Genomic DNA, 20,881 nt, shown 5'->3' with positions numbered 1-20,881 from the left:
CACAAACCATGGTTCGCAAAACCCAATTTAAACCATGGTTTCCAATTCTGGGCTGCCAGCCAAACACAAAACAGGACTTATCACGCCTTGATGGCAGGTTTCCTAGAACTATCCGGTTGGAACAGGATGCCGGACGAGATGGGCCACAGGGATTGTAGTGGATCGCAAGTTGAACATGACCCAGCAGTGTGATGCTGCGCCAAAAAAGGCAAACGCAGTTTTGGGCTGCATAAACACAGCTATAGTTTCCAGGTCGAGGGAAGTAATAGTCCCACTATATTCTGCATTAGTCAGGCCTCATCTGGAATACTGCATTCAGTTCTGGGCACCTCATTTTAAGAAAGATATAGACAAGTTGGAGCGGGTTCAGAAGAGGGCGACGAGGATGATAGCCGGTATGGAGAACAAGTCTTATGAGGAAAGGTTGAAGGAACTTGGCATGTTCAGTCTGGTGAAGAGAAGGCTGAGGGGTGACATGATTGCACTCTTTAAGTACCTGAAGGGCTGTCACATAGAGGAGGGTACAGATTTGTTCTCTGCTGCCCCAGAGGGTAGGACTAGGTCTAATGGTTTTAAGTTGCAGGAGCATAGATTCAGATTGGACATTAGAAGGAACTTCTTGACAGTAAGGGCAGTTCGGCAATGGAACCGACTGCCTAGGGAGGTGGTGGGATCCCCTTCGCTGGATGTCTTCAAGCAGAGGCTGGACAGCTACCTGCGGGAGATGCTCTAGCTGTGGATTTCCTGCTGTGAGCAGGGGGTTGGACTCGATGGCCTACAAGGCCCCTTCCAACTCTATGATTCTATGATCTTCTTTTGTTCTAATGTGGATCCAGGCATCAGGCCAAACCATAGTTAACCTTCCTTAACTGGGATTGCTGTGATATTTGAACAAAGCCAACATCTTGCACTTGCAAGCCAGCTTTCGAAAGTATTCTCATAAACACAGAGAACCAGAAATGCTCAGGAAATTCCCAAAATGCTCCACATCATTTATGCGTCAACGTGGAGCAGTGCCTGCTCATGGAAAAAGGCTAGCGCTTCTAAAGGAAACTTAATACCCTCAGGGGAATCCCAACAATGCCCCACAAACTGGCAAAAATGACAAGTGCATAAGCAGCGAAACACTGAATATTCTTAGCACCCGATTTCTTGCTTGTATCTGCATGTTATTTCAAAGAGGCGGCCTTTGTCACTGGCAGAAATAACATCCTTTTGCCCAGTACAGGGGTTACATTCTGCTCTGGCTAGCATGGCAATTGGCAATGGCCCGATTCAGATATAATGCTAAAACGTAATGGAACATAATGGTTACCTGAATGAACCCGTTCCCCCTCCCCTCCTCCATGTGGCCGTGAAAAGCAGAAGCATCCACTTCCCTTTTCAACTAACTGCTGGTTGTTGTTTCATCCGAATCAGAACTGTTTATCTGAACAAGCCAGGATCAGAAACCATGGTTTGGATTTGGCTGATTTGGGCAAACTGAACTAACCATTATTTACTTTGGTTCAGATTAAATAACAAACTGTAGTTATATTGGAAATGTGTACAGGGAGTGGGGGAGGGGAGTCCATGGGCCTAAGGCCTGTTCACATAGCACTTACCTACATCTTAGTGCTATGTCCAAATGCAGCTGTTGCATTTATAGCCCCATAAACGAGACTGAACGACAATGTCAATCTTCCGGTTGGTCAGGCAGCTGCTAGCTAAGACTGGCCTTCTGTTTGGCCCCAAATCAGGAAGTAGGTACCACGCTGTCTTTAATGAGTGGCCTCCTACCTACGTACTACATCTATATAAGCACAATCTCACAGGAGCACACCCCAGTTGCCACACGGAAAGCTTCCATATGCCAATCCAGAGCAGAGGAAATTTCCTGGTATCCATGCAGACACAAACCACCTTGTTCAACAGCTTCATAACTACTCATTAGAGATGACTGATGATGAAGTGGTATATAAATCCTCTTTAAAAAAATTTTTGAAAAAAATAAAAGCACATGGCAATCCCACCTCCAGTGTAGGATTGTTTCTAGATGCTTATTATCCACATGCATGCCCCATTTTGCTTAGCATCGTACGACTTTTATTGAAGTCGCTGCCCTAACTGGGTGACTCAAAGTGATACACTGGGCATTTGCAAGTACTCACTGTCAGTGTTCCGGGTATAACGGGTGAAGCAAGACGCTTGTTGATCGGCTGAAAGGTAGTTGCAGGCACTCCAGCCACGGTGTTCACAATAACATTCCCACTGACTGTAGCTGAAAAAGAAAACCAAGAACAGTCTGGGTCCACATCCGCACCATATGCTTAAATTACTCTTATACCACTTTAATAGTCATGGCTCCCCCCAAAGTATCCTGGGAAAAATAGTATGTTAAGGGCGCTGATAGCTGTTAGGAGACCCCTGCACAGAGCTCCAACTCTCAGAATGGTTTAGTAATCAACCCCTCTTCCCAGGAAATTCTGAGAATTATAGCTACGCAAGGGGAATAAGGGTCTCCTAACAACTCTCAGCACCCTTAACACATTACAGTTTCTCAGGATTCTTTGGGGAAAGCCTTGATTGATTGAAGTGGACCCATAGTGCTTTATGTGTGGTGTGGATGTGGCCTGGAACTGCAGTAGAAATAGACACCATAACTTACCCACCAACCACACAGGTATTTTTTTCTCCCCCACCCACAATACTTTACTATGGGAGGTGCAACTCACCTGTCTGTATGCTTGTCCCAGTCACTGAGGTTTTCATTGCACCAGCCTAGTCAAGAGATAATTTGAGTTAAGAAGAAAAACTGGCATCAGTTGCATGCAATGCTAGCCACAATACAGCATGACCTGCGTGTGGTTGCACACAACTTCTTCACTGAATCTTCATGCAAGCAGTTAAAAAAACAAAACAGGATTCAACACTTAAAAAATCCTTCCATTTCATGGGAACCCAGAAGCTATGGTTAATGGCTTCAAAACTAGCCAGGATATGAAGCCAACATTAAATGTTTCCTGGTTTGGAAGTAACAAGAAGCTACATTTAAGTGCTAAATCCTCACTTGTTTGCCCGCTCGTGTGAAGTGAAGCAGCTGGAAAAGAGCTGTGGAAACATGTGCATATCCTGGCTTAAGCAGCCATGATTTTTGGCTTAGTGCTATGTGTGAATGTGGCCACTGTGGAGAGTCATGAAACTACATCCCAATTAACTTCACAGATGCTTGAGTTATATTTTTAACAAGTTTATAAGGCAGAGGACACCCAATGGATTGTATCCAGCTATTTAAGGGCTAAGGGCTACTGAAATTAATGAACCTAAGTCAGTCATGTCCAATTATTTTCAATGAGTCTACTCTGAGTAGAACTAACACTGGATGCAACCCAATAAATTTAAATCACAACAAAAGATAAAAACTGCAGTGGGCTCGTGTTGCTTATACCTCTGGAACATCAAAAGCTTATTTTAAAAGTAACAGGTCCTTTTTTAAAACTCTTGTCTAAAACATGAGTTTAACTATGACCATTCCTATTCCCTCCCTATGGAAAATCTGGGTTGCAGTTTCCAGAAATCTTAGCTGCCACCAGTCAATCAGCACATAAATGGATGTGCCTAGTATAAAGGAGGTCACCGTTTGTGTCAAGATGGCTACAAAACACTGGTATTAAACAAGGTACAGCCTCAAGAGTGCAGTGATGCAGTTTAGTCTATGGAAGTCAGAAGCCCACAAGAACAAAAAATGTGATATGCTAGGCCTCAGTGGCCTTAGCCACTAGGCCAGTGGTTCCTGAACTGTGGTCCATGGACTACCAGCAGTCCATAGTTTCATTCAGGTGGCACGGTCATATTAAATATTCATACTGATTTTTAACTGTATTTGTATTGCTCCTGTTATTTCTTATATTGCATTTTGTATTCCAAACAATTAAAAGTGAAATACAGTAAAATGCAACATAAGGAGTAAAAGCAGCAATATAAACACAACGAAAAACCTTGCCGCATCTAACACAGCGCATTACAATTGCTATAAGCAGGCAGAAAAAAATCATTCAAGACCATCAGCAACATTCAATGGCCCACGGGGAAAAGAAGCCTGGGAACCACTGGACTAGGGCTGAAGTGACACTTATGAGTCTGCAATCCCAAACTTTATGATGCCAATAAGAGAATCTTCTGCTTCTGTATAAGCCTGACTGCTGAGTGAACTCGGATGTGGTTCTTACTTCCCATAAGTGTCCTCCAGAGTGTCTTACCAATACTGCAGTGTTTGCCACAGTGGTAACAGCCGTCTGCACCACAGCCTGGGGCTGCTGGACTACCTGGGCTTGAGCCTGGGGCTGAGGCTGGGCTTGCTGGACAGCTGCTTGCTGAGCTTGCTGCTGGCTGGCCTGCTGTTGCTGCTGCGCTCCAGCTTGCTGCTGGGCCCGTTGCTGCTCAGCCAGAGCCTGGAGGAGGAGGAGGAGGAAAGAAGGAGGAGGAGGAAAGAAAGGCATCACTTCCATGCTGTGCAGGTGGCTCAGCTGGACAGCCGTTCTTTAGACGGCCAAAGCCCACTGCTTGCTCTCAAGCACAGCTAAAAGCATCCCCAGTAGGAGGAGCTACAATCGCATTCGCATTCGATTGAAGAATCGGCTGAACAAGAATCGGCTGAACAAGTGGGATGCACTCGTTTGTAATTTGCCTGAACTTTGTAAGTCTTTTTGTAAGCGGCTCAGTTCTTCATTTTGTGTCAGTTTCTTACGGCAGATCCTTACATTACTTTTGCCAGGAACAGCTGCTCAGATTGCTGTACATAACGGTGAGGAACAGACGTGTTAATGGCCCTTAAGAGACCATGTGTTAATCCCAGGATAGCCTCTTCAGTCCTTGGCTTTTTGTTTAGAAACAGCAGCCACAGAGAAGCCCCAATCTGGATTTCTCCCCTTTCTCCCCAGGGCATTTTCCCACTGAATATTCCTGTCCCCAAAAATGAATTTACTTCAGTGGCAAACATAAAAAATGTGAAAATATGTATTGTACAAGAAGATACAAAAATGTAACCATATGACTAATATTGCTATTCCTTACTGTACAAAAAACCTTCAATAAAATTTTTGGGAAAAGAATAGCTGGGATTGAGGTCATTTTTCAGCAGGAAAATGATGCAAGGAGAAAGAGTCAAATTCCTCCCACCCCACCCCCAACGTGCTACTGGGTGAATCTGGATCAGGCCCCACTTCAACTGCTACCTGTAAACAAAAAAGCAGTGTGGGACATACTTAATCTCATGAGTATCAGGGCCATTAACACAGCTGCACATAATGGAGCAAAAGAGACATCCACAGAGCTATTCTCAAGTTTTAATATTATTCACTAATAGGCAAAAAACTTTGCGGTTTAAGAACATATCTATAACCCACAGATATTTCTATCACAAAAGCAGAGAAGTCGGGCAGCTATAGTGAATGCACCAGGGGAGCAGGAGACCTGACCTCCTCTCTGAGATATTGTACTGCCCTACAAATTGATCAAAATGCAAACACAATTTGGGTTGGTCTTTCACAGTCCAATCCACTTCCTGTGTAGCTTGGAAGAATTTGGTAACAATTCTACAGAGTGGAGGGAAGGAGGAAAGGGGGAAGAGGGGAGCAGAAGGAGGGGATTGGAAGGGGAGGGGGAGGGAGGGGGCAAAAGGGAGATGATGGGAGGGAAAAGGAGGGGAGGGCAGGTTTGATCATTTGCATGCTTATTGAGTTCAATGGGATTTACTCCTGTGCAATCATGCTTAGGATAGGTAAAATTGAGCAGGGGGGAATGAGGAGCAGGGGGGAATGAGGAGCAGGGGGGAATGAGGAGCAGGGGGGAATGAGGAGCAGGGGGGAATGAGGAGCAGGGGGGAATGAGGAGCAGGGGGGAATGAGGAGCAGGGGGGAATGAGGAGCAGGGGGGAATGAGGAGCAGGGGGGAATGAGGAGCAGGGGGAATGAGGAGCAGGGGGAATGAGGAGCAGGGGGGAATGAGGAGCAGGGGGAATGAGGAGCAGGGGGGAATGAGGAGCAGGGGGGAATGAGGAGCAGGGGGGAATGAGGAGCAGGGGGGAATGAGGAGCAGGGGGGAATGAGGAGCAGGGGGGAATGAGGAGCAGGGGGGAATGAGGAGGGGGAAGGAGGGGATTGGAAGGGGAGGAGGAGGAGGGGGAAGGAGGAGATTGGAAGGGGATGGGGAGGGGAAGCGGGGTGAAGAAAGGAGGAGAGAAGGGGCAAGAGGGAGGGGAGGGCAGGTTTGATCATTTGCATGCTTTTTGAGTTCAGTGGGATTTATGCTTGTGCAATCACGCTTAGGATAGGTGAAACTGACCTGGGGGAGAGAGGGAGGGAGGGGAGGAGATTGGATGGGTGGGCACTAGGCAGAGGGGAAGCTCCCTTCCTTTCCAAAAAGAAAACATTGTGAACAGTATTATTCTTTTTCAGGGTTTCCCCCACCTTTTTGTTGTACAGCAGGCACATGTAGCCTCCCACCCAAATTTAACCCAAAGCTGTCCCTGGCCACATCCACACCAGACCTTTATTTCACTTTAGACACTCATGGCTTCTCCCAAAGAATCCTGGGAAGTGTAGCTAGTGAAGGGTGCTGAGAGTTGCTAGGAGATGCCCTATTCCCCTCGCAGAGCTTCAATCAGAGAGGCTGACTGTTAAACCACTCTGGCCACTGGAGCTCTGTCAGAGGACTAGGAGTCTCCTCTCAGCACCCTTCACAAACGACACTTCCCAGGATTCTTTGTGGGAAGCCATGACTGTCCCACATGAAATAAAGGTCTGATGTGGGTGTGGCCCCAATTAGCCAAGCAGCTGTGAGTCTGGCTTTTAGAACAGTGACAGTTGGTTCTTACTGAGCATGCCCAACATTATCATTGAGTTCAATGCAAAATTTCTTAGATTAATTAGAATCAGCCAGGCATTTCTTTAACTTTTAAACTGCAGAAGATGAAGGTCAGAGTATGGGGCAAGGTCAGTAATAGGATTACATGTACTCTGTGAACATGGCTGATTTTTAATTAACTTCAACAAATTATGAGAACTTGTGACAGAAAAAAGTCCAAAAGGGGTGTTTTCTCTCTCTCTCTTTTTACCCTTTGAACTCTCGATTCTCTCTGACTGTTATGTGTATTGCCATGCAAATTTAGAGGGTTGTTAAGCCAGCGTTTCTGAGTTCAGGACTATAAGTTTTGTAAGGTTTTGTTTGAAATGAGCTTATGGGAAGCATCAGAATGGCATGGGGAGTGTTTTCAATTTAACATTGCAAAATGCAAAAAATCCATGCTGACTATAGTATGCAGCCACTCTCGTGGCTGGATAATTCTCTCTCCCTTCTTCCATGTTGCCAAAAGTAGTACAAGGATCTGCCCCTAAGAAACAAAATGAGACAGCAAATTTCACATATGAATAGTCCAGATTAGACTATAATAATCAACCCCTACAATGAATACAAAGCACTACTATACTATGTTTCAAATCTTCAAAGCATATCATACAACTGAGCTAATCACTTCTGATAAACTAGATGGTGGGGCAACAGGATCTCTTGCCAAGCTTCATCCTGTGGCTCTTTGTTTGACACAGGAATTAGCATCTCCCCCTCAACGTACCTTCTTCTCCTTGGCAATCCGCTCTGCTCGGAGAGATGCAACTTGAATAGGAGGAAGTGGTTTATCATAGTTGATGCCGCTAGAAATAAAGCGGAATAAACTAACTTAGAAATTATGAAGGGGGTGGAATCAGGACACAATTCAGTAAAATGTTAAGAACTTTTAAGCTAGGTGTGAGAATCTGGCCCTCCAGAAGTTCCTGAACTACAATTCCTATCAGCCCTGGCCACTGGCCGTGCTTGCTGGAGCTGATGGGAGTTGCAGTTCAGCAACATCTGTAGGGTGAAAGGTCCGTCCCCCCGGTATAAGCCCTCCTGATTTTGATGGAAGAGTTAAGCACATGCTTAAAATATCTTCCACTGATATAAAAAATGACTCAAAAGTGTTTCACTTCAGCTGGATTGCGCCCAAAGCAGATGAAAATCAACTCCATTCTTTCACAAAGCATTGTAAGCAAAGAGGGGGCAAGAGTGCTATGAATCTCTCGGTGCTGCACCCATCCTTCCTGCAACTTCTTACCTTTCTGCAAGTACTGAAGTGTGTTTTGGATTCTTCTGGAAAGGGTTCATACCAAGTCTGAAATACAACCAAAAGGATATTTGCTGTAACAGCAACACGATCGTAAAATGTTCCTTTATTTTGAGAGAGAGGGAGAGGGAGGGAGGGAGAGAGAGAAATTCCTGAAAGAGGGGGCCCTGCTGCATGTTCTAGTCATGGCACCAACACACCCACCCACCCACCCATACACACAAAGAAACACACACTCCAACACATCCACCACAGGACTGCCTTTGAAGGCCACTTGGAAACTTCAACTGGTGCAAAACGCAGTGGCAAGATGACTGACTAGAACTAGCTATCAGGAACCTTTGGGTGGTATTCAATGCAAGTCCTACTCAGAGTACACTCATTGAAGTTATATGACTAACTGTAAAAGTTCATTAATTTCAATGGGCCTGGTGTAAGATGAGTACAAGTCTTTGCCACCAGAGTTGAAAGGATTCCCCCGACTTCCTATTTGTTTCTGAGCACAATTATAAGTGTTGGTTTTAACCTTCATAGTCATATATACGGATTGGGATGAGGGTACAAACCACCCCAATAATTAAGACTGGCACAGAGGCCTTCCTCCCAATGATTCTGTCTTCAGAGATGAACTGGGTAGTAACCAGGTCAAGGGCCTTTTCAGTGGCAGCACCTTGTTATGGAATGCCCTCTCCAGGGAGACTCACTTGGCACTCTTACTATTTAGCTTCAGGAACCCAAGTTTGAGACTTGTTTTAAATTTGCCCAGGCATAAATCAAGACATTCAGTGACAGAATCAACACAATGGATTTTTATCAATTACATGAGTTAATTGGCTGACCAATGGCAAGACACGTATGTTAACAACTGCTTTGTGAATGAACATATTTCAAAATGGAATAATCACTGTACTTTTCTGCATTTAATTTCTGACATTACTGTTCATAACACCATACACACACCTCAACTGTATGCGTATGCTACCCTCAGAAGCTCAATGTGGTGGAGGGCCTTTTCTGTGGCAGCCCCTAAGTTGTGAAACTCTGTCCCCATGGAGGTGGGTCTGGCAACTTCACTATAAAGTTTTCAGCAAATGATGAAGACCTAACTCTTCACTCTAACCTTTGACACTTGAGATGTATATTTTTAGGTCATGCTTGTGATTTTAACTTTAAATTGTTTTTTTGAAGACGTATTTCAAACTGCTGTAACTCACCATGGAACCTCCGAGTGAAGGGTGGATAATAAATTAAAACAACAACACTTCATGCATCTGATGATGTAGACTGTAGCCCACAAAAGCTTATGCCATAATACCCCAAGACACTATTGCCTTTGCTGCAATATACTTAGCATAGCTAGCCTTCTGGAAATTGTCACAAATATCTTTTGTACAGAATTGTTTTATTGTAGCTGTTGCAACAGGAGCGGCTCTTACACAAACTTACAAGGGTTTGATGGGTGGGCTTCTTTTCCCAGCAATCATTTTCATAACCTCAAAATGATTAGTGTAAAGCTGGGTGTGTGCTGCACCCTCATCTTGGGCATAGAGCTGATTAGTTCGAAGTGGACGGCTATTCTTTGTCTAAATATGAACAAACAACAACAAAGTTTTATACCGAGTAACACAAAACTCTGCAATGCTTCTGCCTGTATGCCTACCTACATAAGAGATCCATTATACTAAGTATGCAAATACTAGGAACAAGTCAAACACAAAGCTTTGAATATAAGCTACTGTCGCTTAATCCCAACCGGGGGGGGGGGGGTAGCCAAGCATTTGCATGTTCCAGCTGTCACCTGCTTGCCCCCTTCCCTTTGCTTTTAAGAGCTAAACATGGTTTAGGTCATTTCTGGGTCTCTTGTGAATCTGCTGAATGAAAGGCAGTAATTCAAATGTTTTAAATGAATGAATGAACGAGCATCTGCATTAATGTTAACTATGGCTAGCTTCAAGCCAGCTTTTGTAAACATTTGAAGGAGGCTTGGAAACTCTGGTTAAAGCTAACCACAATTAGCCCTAATACTGGTGCAGAAATAACCCTGCACTATGGTTAGCTCCAAAACAGAAGAAAGAACACATGTAAAAGAAGGGCAGGAGGCAAAAGGGCACACGTGGGCCTGTCATGGCTAGTAGGCTGCTAAAAATTACATCTGCACCAAGCTTGTATGCTGTTAATTTGAGTGTAGCAAATATAGGTGGTTTTTTTTTTAAAAAAAGATTAATCTCCAATTTTACATAATCATAAAAAACCCCATAGACTGAAGAGTTAGGAACACTTGCAGGTACTGACATACAGTATTCTGCAGTGTCCTTAAATATGAAACAACTCCCTTCTTATTACCACTCTCCAAACAATTCTGAAATCTCTCTCACACACACGGACCACTCTGAAATTACCCTCTTTTCCTCCACATCCTCTTTTCCCCCCATTCCCACCACGATCCTCTCCCTCCTGCCCAAAGATACAGCTGGAGAACTCTCATCATTAACCTCCTATTCAGTGGGCAAGGTATGGACACTGTGCTGACTAAGACCAGAAATGGGTAACCTGGCTGACCAGCCAAATTGCACCATGAAGAAATAGCTTGGCTGGATGCTCCACAACTTCCTGTCAGTGATTACTTGCCAATGGTTTTATTTTTATTTTTTAAAGAAAAGTTGTTCATTCCCCACACCTAACTTGCCCCCTCCCCTTTGACCTGACCTACCTAGCTTTAATTTCCAATACCTCCTATGACTTTAGAGCAGCTAAGTCAACAGGCCAGAGACACCAAAGCCGTTCCTCTGCCTAAGCAGACTATATATCACATCAGACCAGCCTTTCCCAACCAGATGTTCCCAACCAGATGCCTCCAGTTGTTGTTGGACCACAATTCCCATCTTTCCTGACCATTGGCAATGCTGGCTGAGGCTGATGGGAGTTGTGCTCCAGCAACATCTGGAGGCACACTGGTTGGGAAAGGCTGCATCAGACTATATCACCCACATGTTGCCAGCTGAACTAGTTAATACTCATTTATTTCCTGCACTTGCTACATCCAGCAATTCCTTGGAAAACTCAAGAGCAGCTTACAAGGGACTTTTATGGGTCTGCCACTGAGTCACTAATCAGGTACACTCCTGCTTAGCTTTAGTGATGCTCCTTGAGCATTCACCAGGCATACATAAATACATGCACACACTCACACCTCTCACCATAATACTGGTCTCTCTGAACAAATGCCATACCTGGCAGCATCCCAATGATTTCCCGAGATTTAATTTTGCTATCAGAAAGACAAGCTTAGTAGGAGCTGTAACCCAAGGCCAAAAGCTCTTCATCCTTAGGCACCCAACACTGCCCCCTTGAGTACCATCTGGTTTCCGGGAAGCAGTTTAGATTTATCGCTATCGCCACTACTACTACTACAACTACTGTGTAACTACGTTTCTGCACCTGTTAAGTGGGGAGTGATACATTACCTGATGGGGCGTTGCAGGGATTAATTCATTAAATGTCTGCAAAGCAATCAGATTTCAAAATGAAAAGTAAAAAAAAGCTAGTAACAAAACATTTTTTTTTAAATGAAAAAGGTACTAATTATAATAATCATGCGGAATGAGGTGGCATTTCTGGGAGGTGGACAAAACACTTCTTAATTTTGGAATTCAAACTGGCTAAAGTGTGAGAAATCACTCTTTAAATCACATCTTTGAGACAAAGGTCGCCTGGAGCCACAATCTATTGCATCAACGCGCAAGAGATGGGAAGGCTTCAAATGGCTGATTGAGCGTTCAAATTGGGACTCAAATATGGATCTCCTACTTCATCTTGTGTCCACCTCTGCTGATGCTTAAGATACCAGACTGTCTGCATTGGAACAACAATTTGTAAGTGCACACCTTATAAATGCTTTTTGTCTTCTTCTTAGGGTTCGCTTCATACATAAGCTGTAAAATAAGAAGCAAAGTTTGACTTTCCGCGATGGGTTTGGGGGGTAGATTAGTGACATTAATAGAAAGTCTCTATTAGAGCCAGTGTGGTACAGTGGACAGAGGGGGAGGCTTAAGGCCCAGGAGATCAGAGGTCATTACCCTGATCAACCAAAAAAGAAAAAGGGTGGGGAACGCATGCCGGGAGGCCTTGTTCAAGCCACTATGTCTCAGTCTCAACTCCCCATTGGTAAAATGGGCAAAATGCTGACCTAGCTCACAGGGTTGTTGCGAGGACTCTAAAGCACTTATTTTAAAAAAATACAAAAAAGGGGGGCAGGGAAGAGTGCCACATAAAATGATCAAAAAGAGAAAAAAATACCACAAGGAAGGATTATCTTTTTGAAACTTCATACAGACTAGTTTATGCTGCTGACACCCCAAAGAGGGTGCAAGAAAGATGCTTATTTTGGCTCCCACCCACCTTCCCTTCCTCTCTTGGAATGACGATGTTTTCGTAGCGGTTGCGACACTGTTTCGGGGAGCGGTAAACTCGGCTGCAGGAGTTCACTACGTCGCTGACGAGATCCCAGTTGGGGGTGTGAGCAGGGGAGACGACGGCAAGGTTGAGAGGAAGCTCCAGCAACTGTTTGACTGCCTACAAAGGAGAGGAAGAAACAGATAACATGGACGACAGCAGACGTGAAACCACACTCTATTACCAGTATCTCTATTTAGTAATGTTTGGGGGAGAGTACCGATACTTATCAGTGGGCAGTGCAGCTTTGGCTACATAAGGAGGAGGTACTCAGGGGAAGCTGGAGGTTTGCAGAAGTACATCTCTTTAAAAAAAAAAGTTGGAGCAGGGGAGGAGAGAGCAGGAGTGCACATGGTCAGTGGCCATGGAGTGCTGAGTATCTATTGGTGAGGACCCCTCAGAAAGCAGCAAGACAGGAGTGGGAATGGAATGGAGTACCCTGAAGAACAGAATTGCTGGCTGCAGTATCTGAACAGCAGCACTCCACACTACAAGATTTTGTTGCAGGTCTCACTTAAATTATGTACAGTATATGATACAGGCTAATATGTTACATTCTATCACACTTGAGCAGTACAAAACTAAGCATAAGAAGAGCCCTGCTGGATCAGGCCAAAGGCCCATCTAGTCCAGCGTTGTATTCTCACTGCGCCCAGATGCCCACGGGAAGCCCACGGGAAGCACAGCCTGAGAGCAACAGCACTCTCCCCACGTGCAATTCCCAGCAATGGGTAATGAGAGGCCTGCTGCCTCTGACAGGGGAGGCAGAACATAGCCCTCGTGGCCACTATGGGGCAAGACTACGTAAATGAAGGAGTGGAGCACTCAGGTAAGGGCTGGAGTTTTGTAAAACTACACTGATGGATTACAACTGAGAAAACTTTGCTCCTCCAAACTAAGTTAGGACACTGGGTAGATTTAGTTAATACTCCTCCGGTGCCTTCTTAACTTTCTCCTGTATAAAGGACAGGCTGCCTTTCACTTCGGGGAAAGGGCAGGAGAGAGGGAGTGTTATTAGGAGGATCCATCATTGTGACTGGAGCCAATCGTGTTCTTGACACTGGGTAGCCAGAGCCTCCACTATCCCACAGAGGGGCACGATGCATGCCTCCTGCGTCAACCTGTACAGTACAAGTCATCTTTGGACACCCTCCTCTGAGTCTTCCAGCACACGAGGTAAAGATGGGGGTAACAAATAGGGACAGAGTGCACATTTGGCCAATCAATAACAGCTAGCACGCAACCAAATTCTCCTCAGAGTAGACCTGTTGAAATCAATGGGCCTAAGTTAGTCATGTCCATCAGTTTTCAATAAGCCTTCTTTGAGTATGATTGACCAATGTTGGACGGAACCCAAAGACTTCTGCCGTTGATCCGGCCTCACACACCGCATCTCACCTGGAGGAGGGCCCAGTCCTCACTGATGAGCCATTCCGGATTGTCTTGGCCTGCCTCTGCAGCCGGCTTCACAAGAGTGGGCAGCGGCTTTGCGAATTGCGTCTGCTGCTTCAGCAGGATGTTCTTCTTCTGCTCTTTGCCCTCCCGCCGCATTTTCAGCATCCCTGGAGTGGCTCGGTCAAAGAGTGACCGGGGAGGGATGACTGTCTCCCCATGGCGCTGTTTTTTCTTCCTTCCTGCAGCTGGAAGAAGGATGCCAGGCTCAATGAGACAGTTGGGGGGGGGAGAGAGAGCAACGAACAAACAGCACAAACAACGCCAAAAGGAACGAAGGAGCTTCTAAAGCCCTCAAGGGCTGGGTAATCGCTCATGTCACAGTGCTAATAAGCCTTGATCAACTCAGTACCTATGATACTGCAACAGATCAAGTTCAAATCAACGGGTGAGCTGTTTTGAGCAGTTAGCTGGGGAAAGTGGCATATAAATGAAAACTGAAATGAAACCCCTGAACAGTCTTGAATTCAGTGGTCTTGGCAAGTGCTAGCTGTCTCAGTGCAGAAAATGAAATCCACAGCCATAAGAACACTGATGGGCCAAAAGCGGGGGATTCAAACCAGGGTTTCCAGCAGCCAGTCTCCAACACGTTACCTCCTATGCCACCAGTGTGCTGCTGTGTCTTACAGAAGCAGGACAGACTGAGAGCTGTGCTTCAGAGGCTAGGCTGCAGTACCAGATGTGTCGTCATCTGACTGAGCAGCCTGTCAGCTGACCACCCAACAGCCAATCCCTGCACAGTTTATAAAAGCCCTAGCCTAATACTTGGCTCCTCAATCTCAGCCACTCATCCATGGGAAAGGCCTCACCTCTGCTCCGTTCCCTCGGAACACAACTCCCTGCCTGCCTCTGGTCCTGGCTTCTTGTCCTCCTAGCCCAGAATCATCTACTGATTGGCAACAGCTGTTTAGGATCTCAGGCAGAGGGGGCTGTTCACATCACCAACTCCCTGATCTTTTTTTTTTTTTTTAAACAACCTTGAAATGCCAAGGAGTGGATCGGGAATTCTTGCATGTCAAGCACGTGCTCCATGATTTATCTCTTGCTCATCTCAGGTGATATTATCTGTTTCTCAACCTTTTTGATTGTTGCCACTGGAATCTGTCCCAAGCCAGCCCTGGAACACGCCACTTGCCCCTGATCCCTCAAGACCAGCCACCAGTAATGCCTCCCCTTTGGTGTGGACCGCAAAACCACTCCCGTATCAATGGCAGGTTTTCATAACGTCATGTGTTGCTTTAAATCAGGGGCAGGGAACCTTTGGCCATGCTTGCTGTGGCTGATGGGAGTTGCAGTTCAGCGACATCTGGAGGGCACCAAAGGTTCCCCACCCCTCTTTTAAATAATCCTTTGCGGCCTGTGGCAGTTCCCTGCAGTCACAACAGTAACACTCTCAGTTTTGCTTTACTTCCTATATAAAGGAAATCCATACCCACAAAAGAAAAAGCAGGATGCTTTCTATCAGTACAGATCTGAAACCAAATCCAATGTTTACCCGATGGATCCGTTTTGTGGCGCTTACGCTCCTTCCTGACATACACGGGGGGCAGCTTCGACTCTGGGATTGGGGTGCTCTCGTACATCAGGCACATGACCGAGTCGATATAAATGTCATTGTCATCCTGAGGTGGGGTTGGGGGAGTCCAGAGCTGCACAAAGCATCAGAAGAGAGTTACATCCCACTCTGCTTATTCAGCTATACAGGGTGTGTGTGTGAGTGAGAAAGAATGAGAACATAAGAGCCCAGCTGCTGCATCAGGGCAGGAGCCCACTTAGTCCAGCATCCTGTCCTCAAACAGGTCAACCAGATGCCCACAAGCAGCACCTGAGTCCAACAGCACTTTCCCCACTTGCGACGCCCAGCAACTGGTACTGGGAGTCATACTACCTCTGGCAGTGAAAATACATCAGGAGAAGCTCCCAGTCCTTGTCTTTTATCTCCATGAAAGCCACACCAATGTCCCCTAGCTGTAGTCTGAAATGGTACAAGCCACTCTACCTACATAAGAAGAGCCCTGCTGCATTAGGCCGGGGCCCATCTGGTCCGGCATCTTGTGCTCACAGTGGCCAACAGAAGCCCATGGGAAGCCTGCAAGCAGGACCTGGCAGCAAGAGCATTCTCCCCACCTGTGGTTCCCAGCAACAGGTATTCAGAAGCACACTCTTCTGCCTCTGCATACTCTGTGTGTGTGTGTGTTCACATGCATGCCTTTCTGTGTTCCCCCCCACTCCCCATTCTAAAGAGGTTATGAAAACAAAACAGAAAGACTTACTGGCATTATTTCAGTTTGTCCATCTGGACCTTCATAAATATATTCCTGGAGTGGGGAAAAATGGAGACCCACTTAGTTCTGATGACATCAGAGGACAGAACCCATTACTGCGCCCTCTCAACAGCTCAGGAGGCGAGCGCATCAGAAAAGGAACCAAAACAGGGCCAGTGACTTGCAAGAGGGAGGGAACATGCTCTGGGAAACTTGAGAAGTACACTTTTTTTAAGAAATGGGTTGTATCCAGTGTTAATCCTACTCAGAGAAGACCCACTGAAATTAATGGACGGAATTACCTAGGTTCATTAATTTCAATGAGTGATATCCAAATAAATAGATCCACTTGCACAGGTGTGGGGATCCCTCCAGAACTAGAGTCCTAGGCCATTGGCCACGCTTGCTGGGGCTGGCAGAAGATGTAGTTCAGCAACATCTGGAATGCCAAAGGTGTTGGTCAACAAAAGGTTGACCCATGTGCTAGTGCAAGAACTTCCGCCTGTGCAGAGGAATGTCTCCTCCCTTTCTTCTCCCTAGCACCGCCCACTCCTCTAAATCTGAATCCTCTGGAGCAGACAAGGGAAGGTCACGTGGGGAGGAGGGGAAGTTCCATTGCGCAAGCAAAAATCCTTACGCTAGCGGATCTATTTAGTTGGATTCACCCCAATGTGTCTACTCTGATGAGGACTGGGGGGGGAGGGTAACAACTCCCCCCGCAAAAAGCCAAATAAAAACAAATAATCTTAGTACCCAATGAAATGTTAGTTGTAAAGAAAAATGGAAAAACTTTGCAGTGGGAGCAGGGGGAGATGGAACACCCTCCTTGACAAGCTCTTTATAGCTTCTAGTCTCTTGGAGGAGAGCAGGGCTGGCTGGCTTTACCAGATGAGGACACACAGTGAGGTTTTGCTGCAGGCCCCACTTGTAAAATGCTTTAATGGCTACATAAAAGCTGGCAAATTACTTTGTTATAGGCATCTTCCCGGGTGTAGGTGAGGAGTTCCTCCTCCTCCCCATCCAAAAGCATTTTCTCCTCTTGTTCTTTCAGCTCCTTCACGTGATGACTCTCCCACATCTTTTTCGCAGTTCTTACTTCCAACTAGGTAATTTAAAAAAAAAAAGTTGTAAGCAATAAAATCAAGCATGAGCTAACTCTGGGTTGGGCAGAAGGTAGATCTGCAATAGACTAACAAAGATTTATAACTTTCAGTATTATTCACCAATAGCAGCAACAAAATGACCTCCACACACCCTAGCGTGGAGTAATCAGGAGTGATTTTTTCTGTGGAAGAGTTGCGAGCTCTGCTGAGTTCTAGTACTCAAAACAAAACACTTGGACTCAGAATCCTTTTAGTTTTAAGTGCATGGCTGTTACACCAACTGCCAACTGGTGGATCTCCAGGTTCCAGTAAAAAATACCAAAAAAGTAGATCCCACATGTTTGCCCATCCCCTGAGCTGACACTTTCGGTGGTAACAATCGCCACAGAGAAAATTGATGTTGCTGCAAAACATTTAAAAATATTTCTTGGTCTAAGGTATCACAAGATTTATTATGGCGTAAGCTTGTGTGAACTACGCTCCACTGTTATATTTGATGAAGCAGCCTTTAGTCCAAGAAACCTTTCTCCATAATAAAATTTTCAGTTTTTAAAGTGCCAAAAGATTGTTCTTTTTCAGAGGGTCACTGCAGCTTTGCACTCCGTGAGGTTGAAAATCTTTTATTATTCATTTCTCCAAGCGCTACCAGAGGTCGTGCTTCGAGGAATGTGCAATAGCAGAAGCTTCGTCGTCATCATGAAATTCCTTGATTCAAGTTACCTGTATTAGAATGTACTATTTTTTAAAAAAACAAACACTTTTTTTTAAAAAAGGAGCTACATTAATACTTTGACAATTGCATTAGCTTGGTAACCCCATTTAGAAGTTGGTTTTGCCTAAGAATAACTGGGTTAGTATATTAACTACCAACTCTGTCATTTCTAGAACAGACAAGCAATTACATTCACTATCCATTTGAAAGTATATGCATTTGTAAATACAATCTTGGACTATAAAGAGATGTTAAAATCTGTCTGAGCTGCTGCTATTTTCATGGCTTCACATGTTGGTTTTATTCTTTTGTTGTGATGTTTTATTGTGTTTTTGCATAATTTTATTTCACTTTGGCCAACTTCGTTGGAAACACAGCTAATAAGATTCATTAAATAAATATCCTAGCTACAAGAGAGAATAAAACAGTGGTGTATTTTTCAAGGAAAATTGGAGGGTATAAATATTTCTGACACAGACCACCACTAGAATCCAAAGGGGAAAAAACTGCCTCTCACCCACATTTTCTCTTTAATATCCAGCCTGACAATGAGTTCTGGAGAACTCGATAGCTTGGCTTTGACTTTGTATCATTTTGGTTGTATCAAATAAAGGTGTTACCATACTATGACTTTAAAAAATCCTGGGTCTGGTAAGCATCTTCAGTATATTTTGCTTTCTTTCATATGAGGTCCTTACATACAGGAACATAGAAATCTGCCTTATACTGAGTCAGACCATTCATCCATCTAAGCTTAGTATTGTTTACACTGAATGGCAACAGCTTTCTATGGTTTCAGGCAGAGGTTTCTCTCCCAGCCCTGCCTAGAAATGCTGAGGATTGAACCTGGGACCTTCTACATATAAAGCAGATGCTTTGCCACTGAGCCACGGCCCTGAATAGTATTTCACTGCTTAATACTATAGAGCAGGGGAGGCCTTTTAGACCTCTCTTTCCAGACCTTGGGAATCTGCTGAAGTCACGCCTTCCCAGACCAGACCTCTCACTGGTCCTGCTCTGCACTCTCCTTTAGTGATCTTACCTGGCTGGAATATGTGTTTGAACTCTGGTAATAACTCTTGCTTGCCTGTATGGAAAGTAGCTTGTGGCTGGCATGCACACCGGCATGCAGCTCGCAGAAAGTTGTTTATAAGGGAATGTGGCCCTTGGCCTGAAAAAAAAGATTCCTTGGCTCTGCTGCAGAGATAACTATTAACGAATGTATACCTTACCTCATTTTCTTTAGTTTCATTCTCATCAGTGGAGATATGGAAGAGCTCTAGGTAATTCAGAGCATACTTTTCAATCGGGGTGAGCTGTGAAAAGATATGGAGAAACGATTATTTGACAAAGAAAATGTCAGTGTTCCTACAGGAACTGCCAAACCTTAAAGTGAAAATGTACTTCCAATCAGCCAACAGATTTTAATTTTTTGTCAACACATGTATTTATTTTAAAAAGTGCATATGCTAAGCAACATCTCAGAAGAGACACTCCTGCTGCTCCTCTCTCACAGAGAGCAGAATGCCTTTTCTAAGGCGATGAAAAATGCATTTGTCATCTAAAAACAAAACAGAGAGAAGTTATTCCCCTTGGTTCAGAAGTGTTGCTTTTGCTCATTTGGAAAACTAACTGATCAGAGAGATGTCAGTTAATTTGATTAAATTAGCTAAAATTAAGTTCCGAAGTGGGCACTACATGGGCATTTGGTGTGTCCCAGTTCGTAGAAATATAGGAAGCTGCCTCCTACAGAGTCAGACTCTTGGGTCCTTCTCTAGCTGATATTACCAACACCAGCTTTCCCCAACCTAGTACTCTCCAGATGCTGTTTGATTACACCTCCCATCATCCCTGACCATTGACCATACTGGCTGGGGAAGATGGAAGTTGGAGTCCAACAACATCCGGAGGATACGAGATTGCAGGACGCTGGTCTACAATGACAGGCAGCGGCTCCCCAGGCTTTCAGACGGGTCTCTCCCAGCCCAACCAGGAGATGACAGGGATTGAACTTGGGACCTTCTGCATGCAAAGCAGATGCTCTACCATAAGATACAGCCTCTCCTTGGAGACTGCATACTTAGCCAAAATATATCTTCAAGTACTAATGGGAAGCAAGTGTACCTGATCCACGACAGCAAACAGCTCCTGCAACTGAGAAGGCTCATCGTGATACTGTGACTTGCCGAGTTCCGAAATCAGAGGTTTCAAAGCCGATTCAGTCTCCAAGACAGGAATGAATGTGTTTGACTCCTCTTCCTCCTCTCGCTCTGTACTTTTGAGAGCCTTTTAAAACACACGAAGTATCATATATATATATATATATATACACACACACACACAAACACACATTAGATAGACAGACAGATAGCTGTACATCAACCAAGAAAACTAGGATTCTATGACTTGTATAAATTAAGCAAATTAAGACTTACATAAATTAGGCAAATTCAGTTTATTCTGCTGCTACTCATAAGCAAGGAAGTAGAAAGAGACTGTTGAATTCTGCCCTCTGAACAACAGAAATCTCACATTCTTTTGACATGTGAGGTAGGTGAGGCTGAGAGATAGCCAAGGGTCCAAAATGATGGCTCAGCAAGGATTTGAACTTGGGTCTCCATTATTCTAGTGCAGCCTTTCCCTACCTTTGGGTCCCCAGATGTTGTGGGACTACAACTCCCATCAGTCTTAACCAGCCTGGCCAATGGTCAGGAATGATGGGAATTGTAGTCCAGCAACATCTGGGGATCCAGAGGTTGGG

At 44.9% G+C, this 20,881-nt stretch overlaps 1 protein-coding gene across 20 annotated transcripts in view; it reads right to left on the bottom strand.

Annotated features, from left to right (window-relative positions):
- The window catches only part of EP400 (E1A binding protein p400), a 103,378-nt gene that overhangs the window by 13,694 nt on the left and 68,803 nt on the right, over positions 1-20,881 (bottom strand). For 13 of the 20 annotated variants that reach the window (XM_061603275.1, XM_061603288.1, XM_061603282.1 and 10 more), the window contains 15 exons: positions 20,245-20,406; positions 19,353-19,436; positions 17,273-17,407; positions 16,315-16,359; positions 15,537-15,690; positions 13,988-14,229; positions 12,536-12,709; positions 12,022-12,069; positions 11,602-11,637; positions 9,584-9,720; positions 8,129-8,185; positions 7,610-7,688; positions 4,239-4,430; positions 2,715-2,760; positions 2,151-2,260 (listed from right to left, as the gene is read on the bottom strand). In XM_061603275.1, coding sequence (XP_061459259.1) covers positions 2,151-2,260; positions 2,715-2,760; positions 4,239-4,430; positions 7,610-7,688; positions 8,129-8,185; positions 9,584-9,720; positions 11,602-11,637; positions 12,022-12,069; positions 12,536-12,709; positions 13,988-14,229; positions 15,537-15,690; positions 16,315-16,359; positions 17,273-17,407; positions 19,353-19,436; positions 20,245-20,406 — 1,701 coding nt within the window. The remainder of the gene's footprint in view (positions 1-2,150; positions 2,261-2,714; positions 2,761-4,238; positions 4,431-7,609; positions 7,689-8,128; positions 8,186-9,583; positions 9,721-11,601; positions 11,638-12,021; positions 12,070-12,535; positions 12,710-13,987; positions 14,230-15,536; positions 15,691-16,314; positions 16,360-17,272; positions 17,408-19,352; positions 19,437-20,244; positions 20,407-20,881) is intronic. The other 7 variants (XM_061603289.1, XM_061603295.1, XM_061603296.1 and 4 more) reach the window with 4 other exon arrangements.

Source organism: Rhineura floridana, chromosome 19 (assembly GCF_030035675.1).
Source record: "Rhineura floridana isolate rRhiFlo1 chromosome 19, rRhiFlo1.hap2, whole genome shotgun sequence".
In the NCBI taxonomy this organism is placed as follows: Eukaryota; Metazoa; Chordata; class Lepidosauria; order Squamata; family Rhineuridae; genus Rhineura; species Rhineura floridana.
Note: the sequence above shows the minus strand (reverse complement) of the source record. Positions and strands in the feature narration are given on the sequence as shown.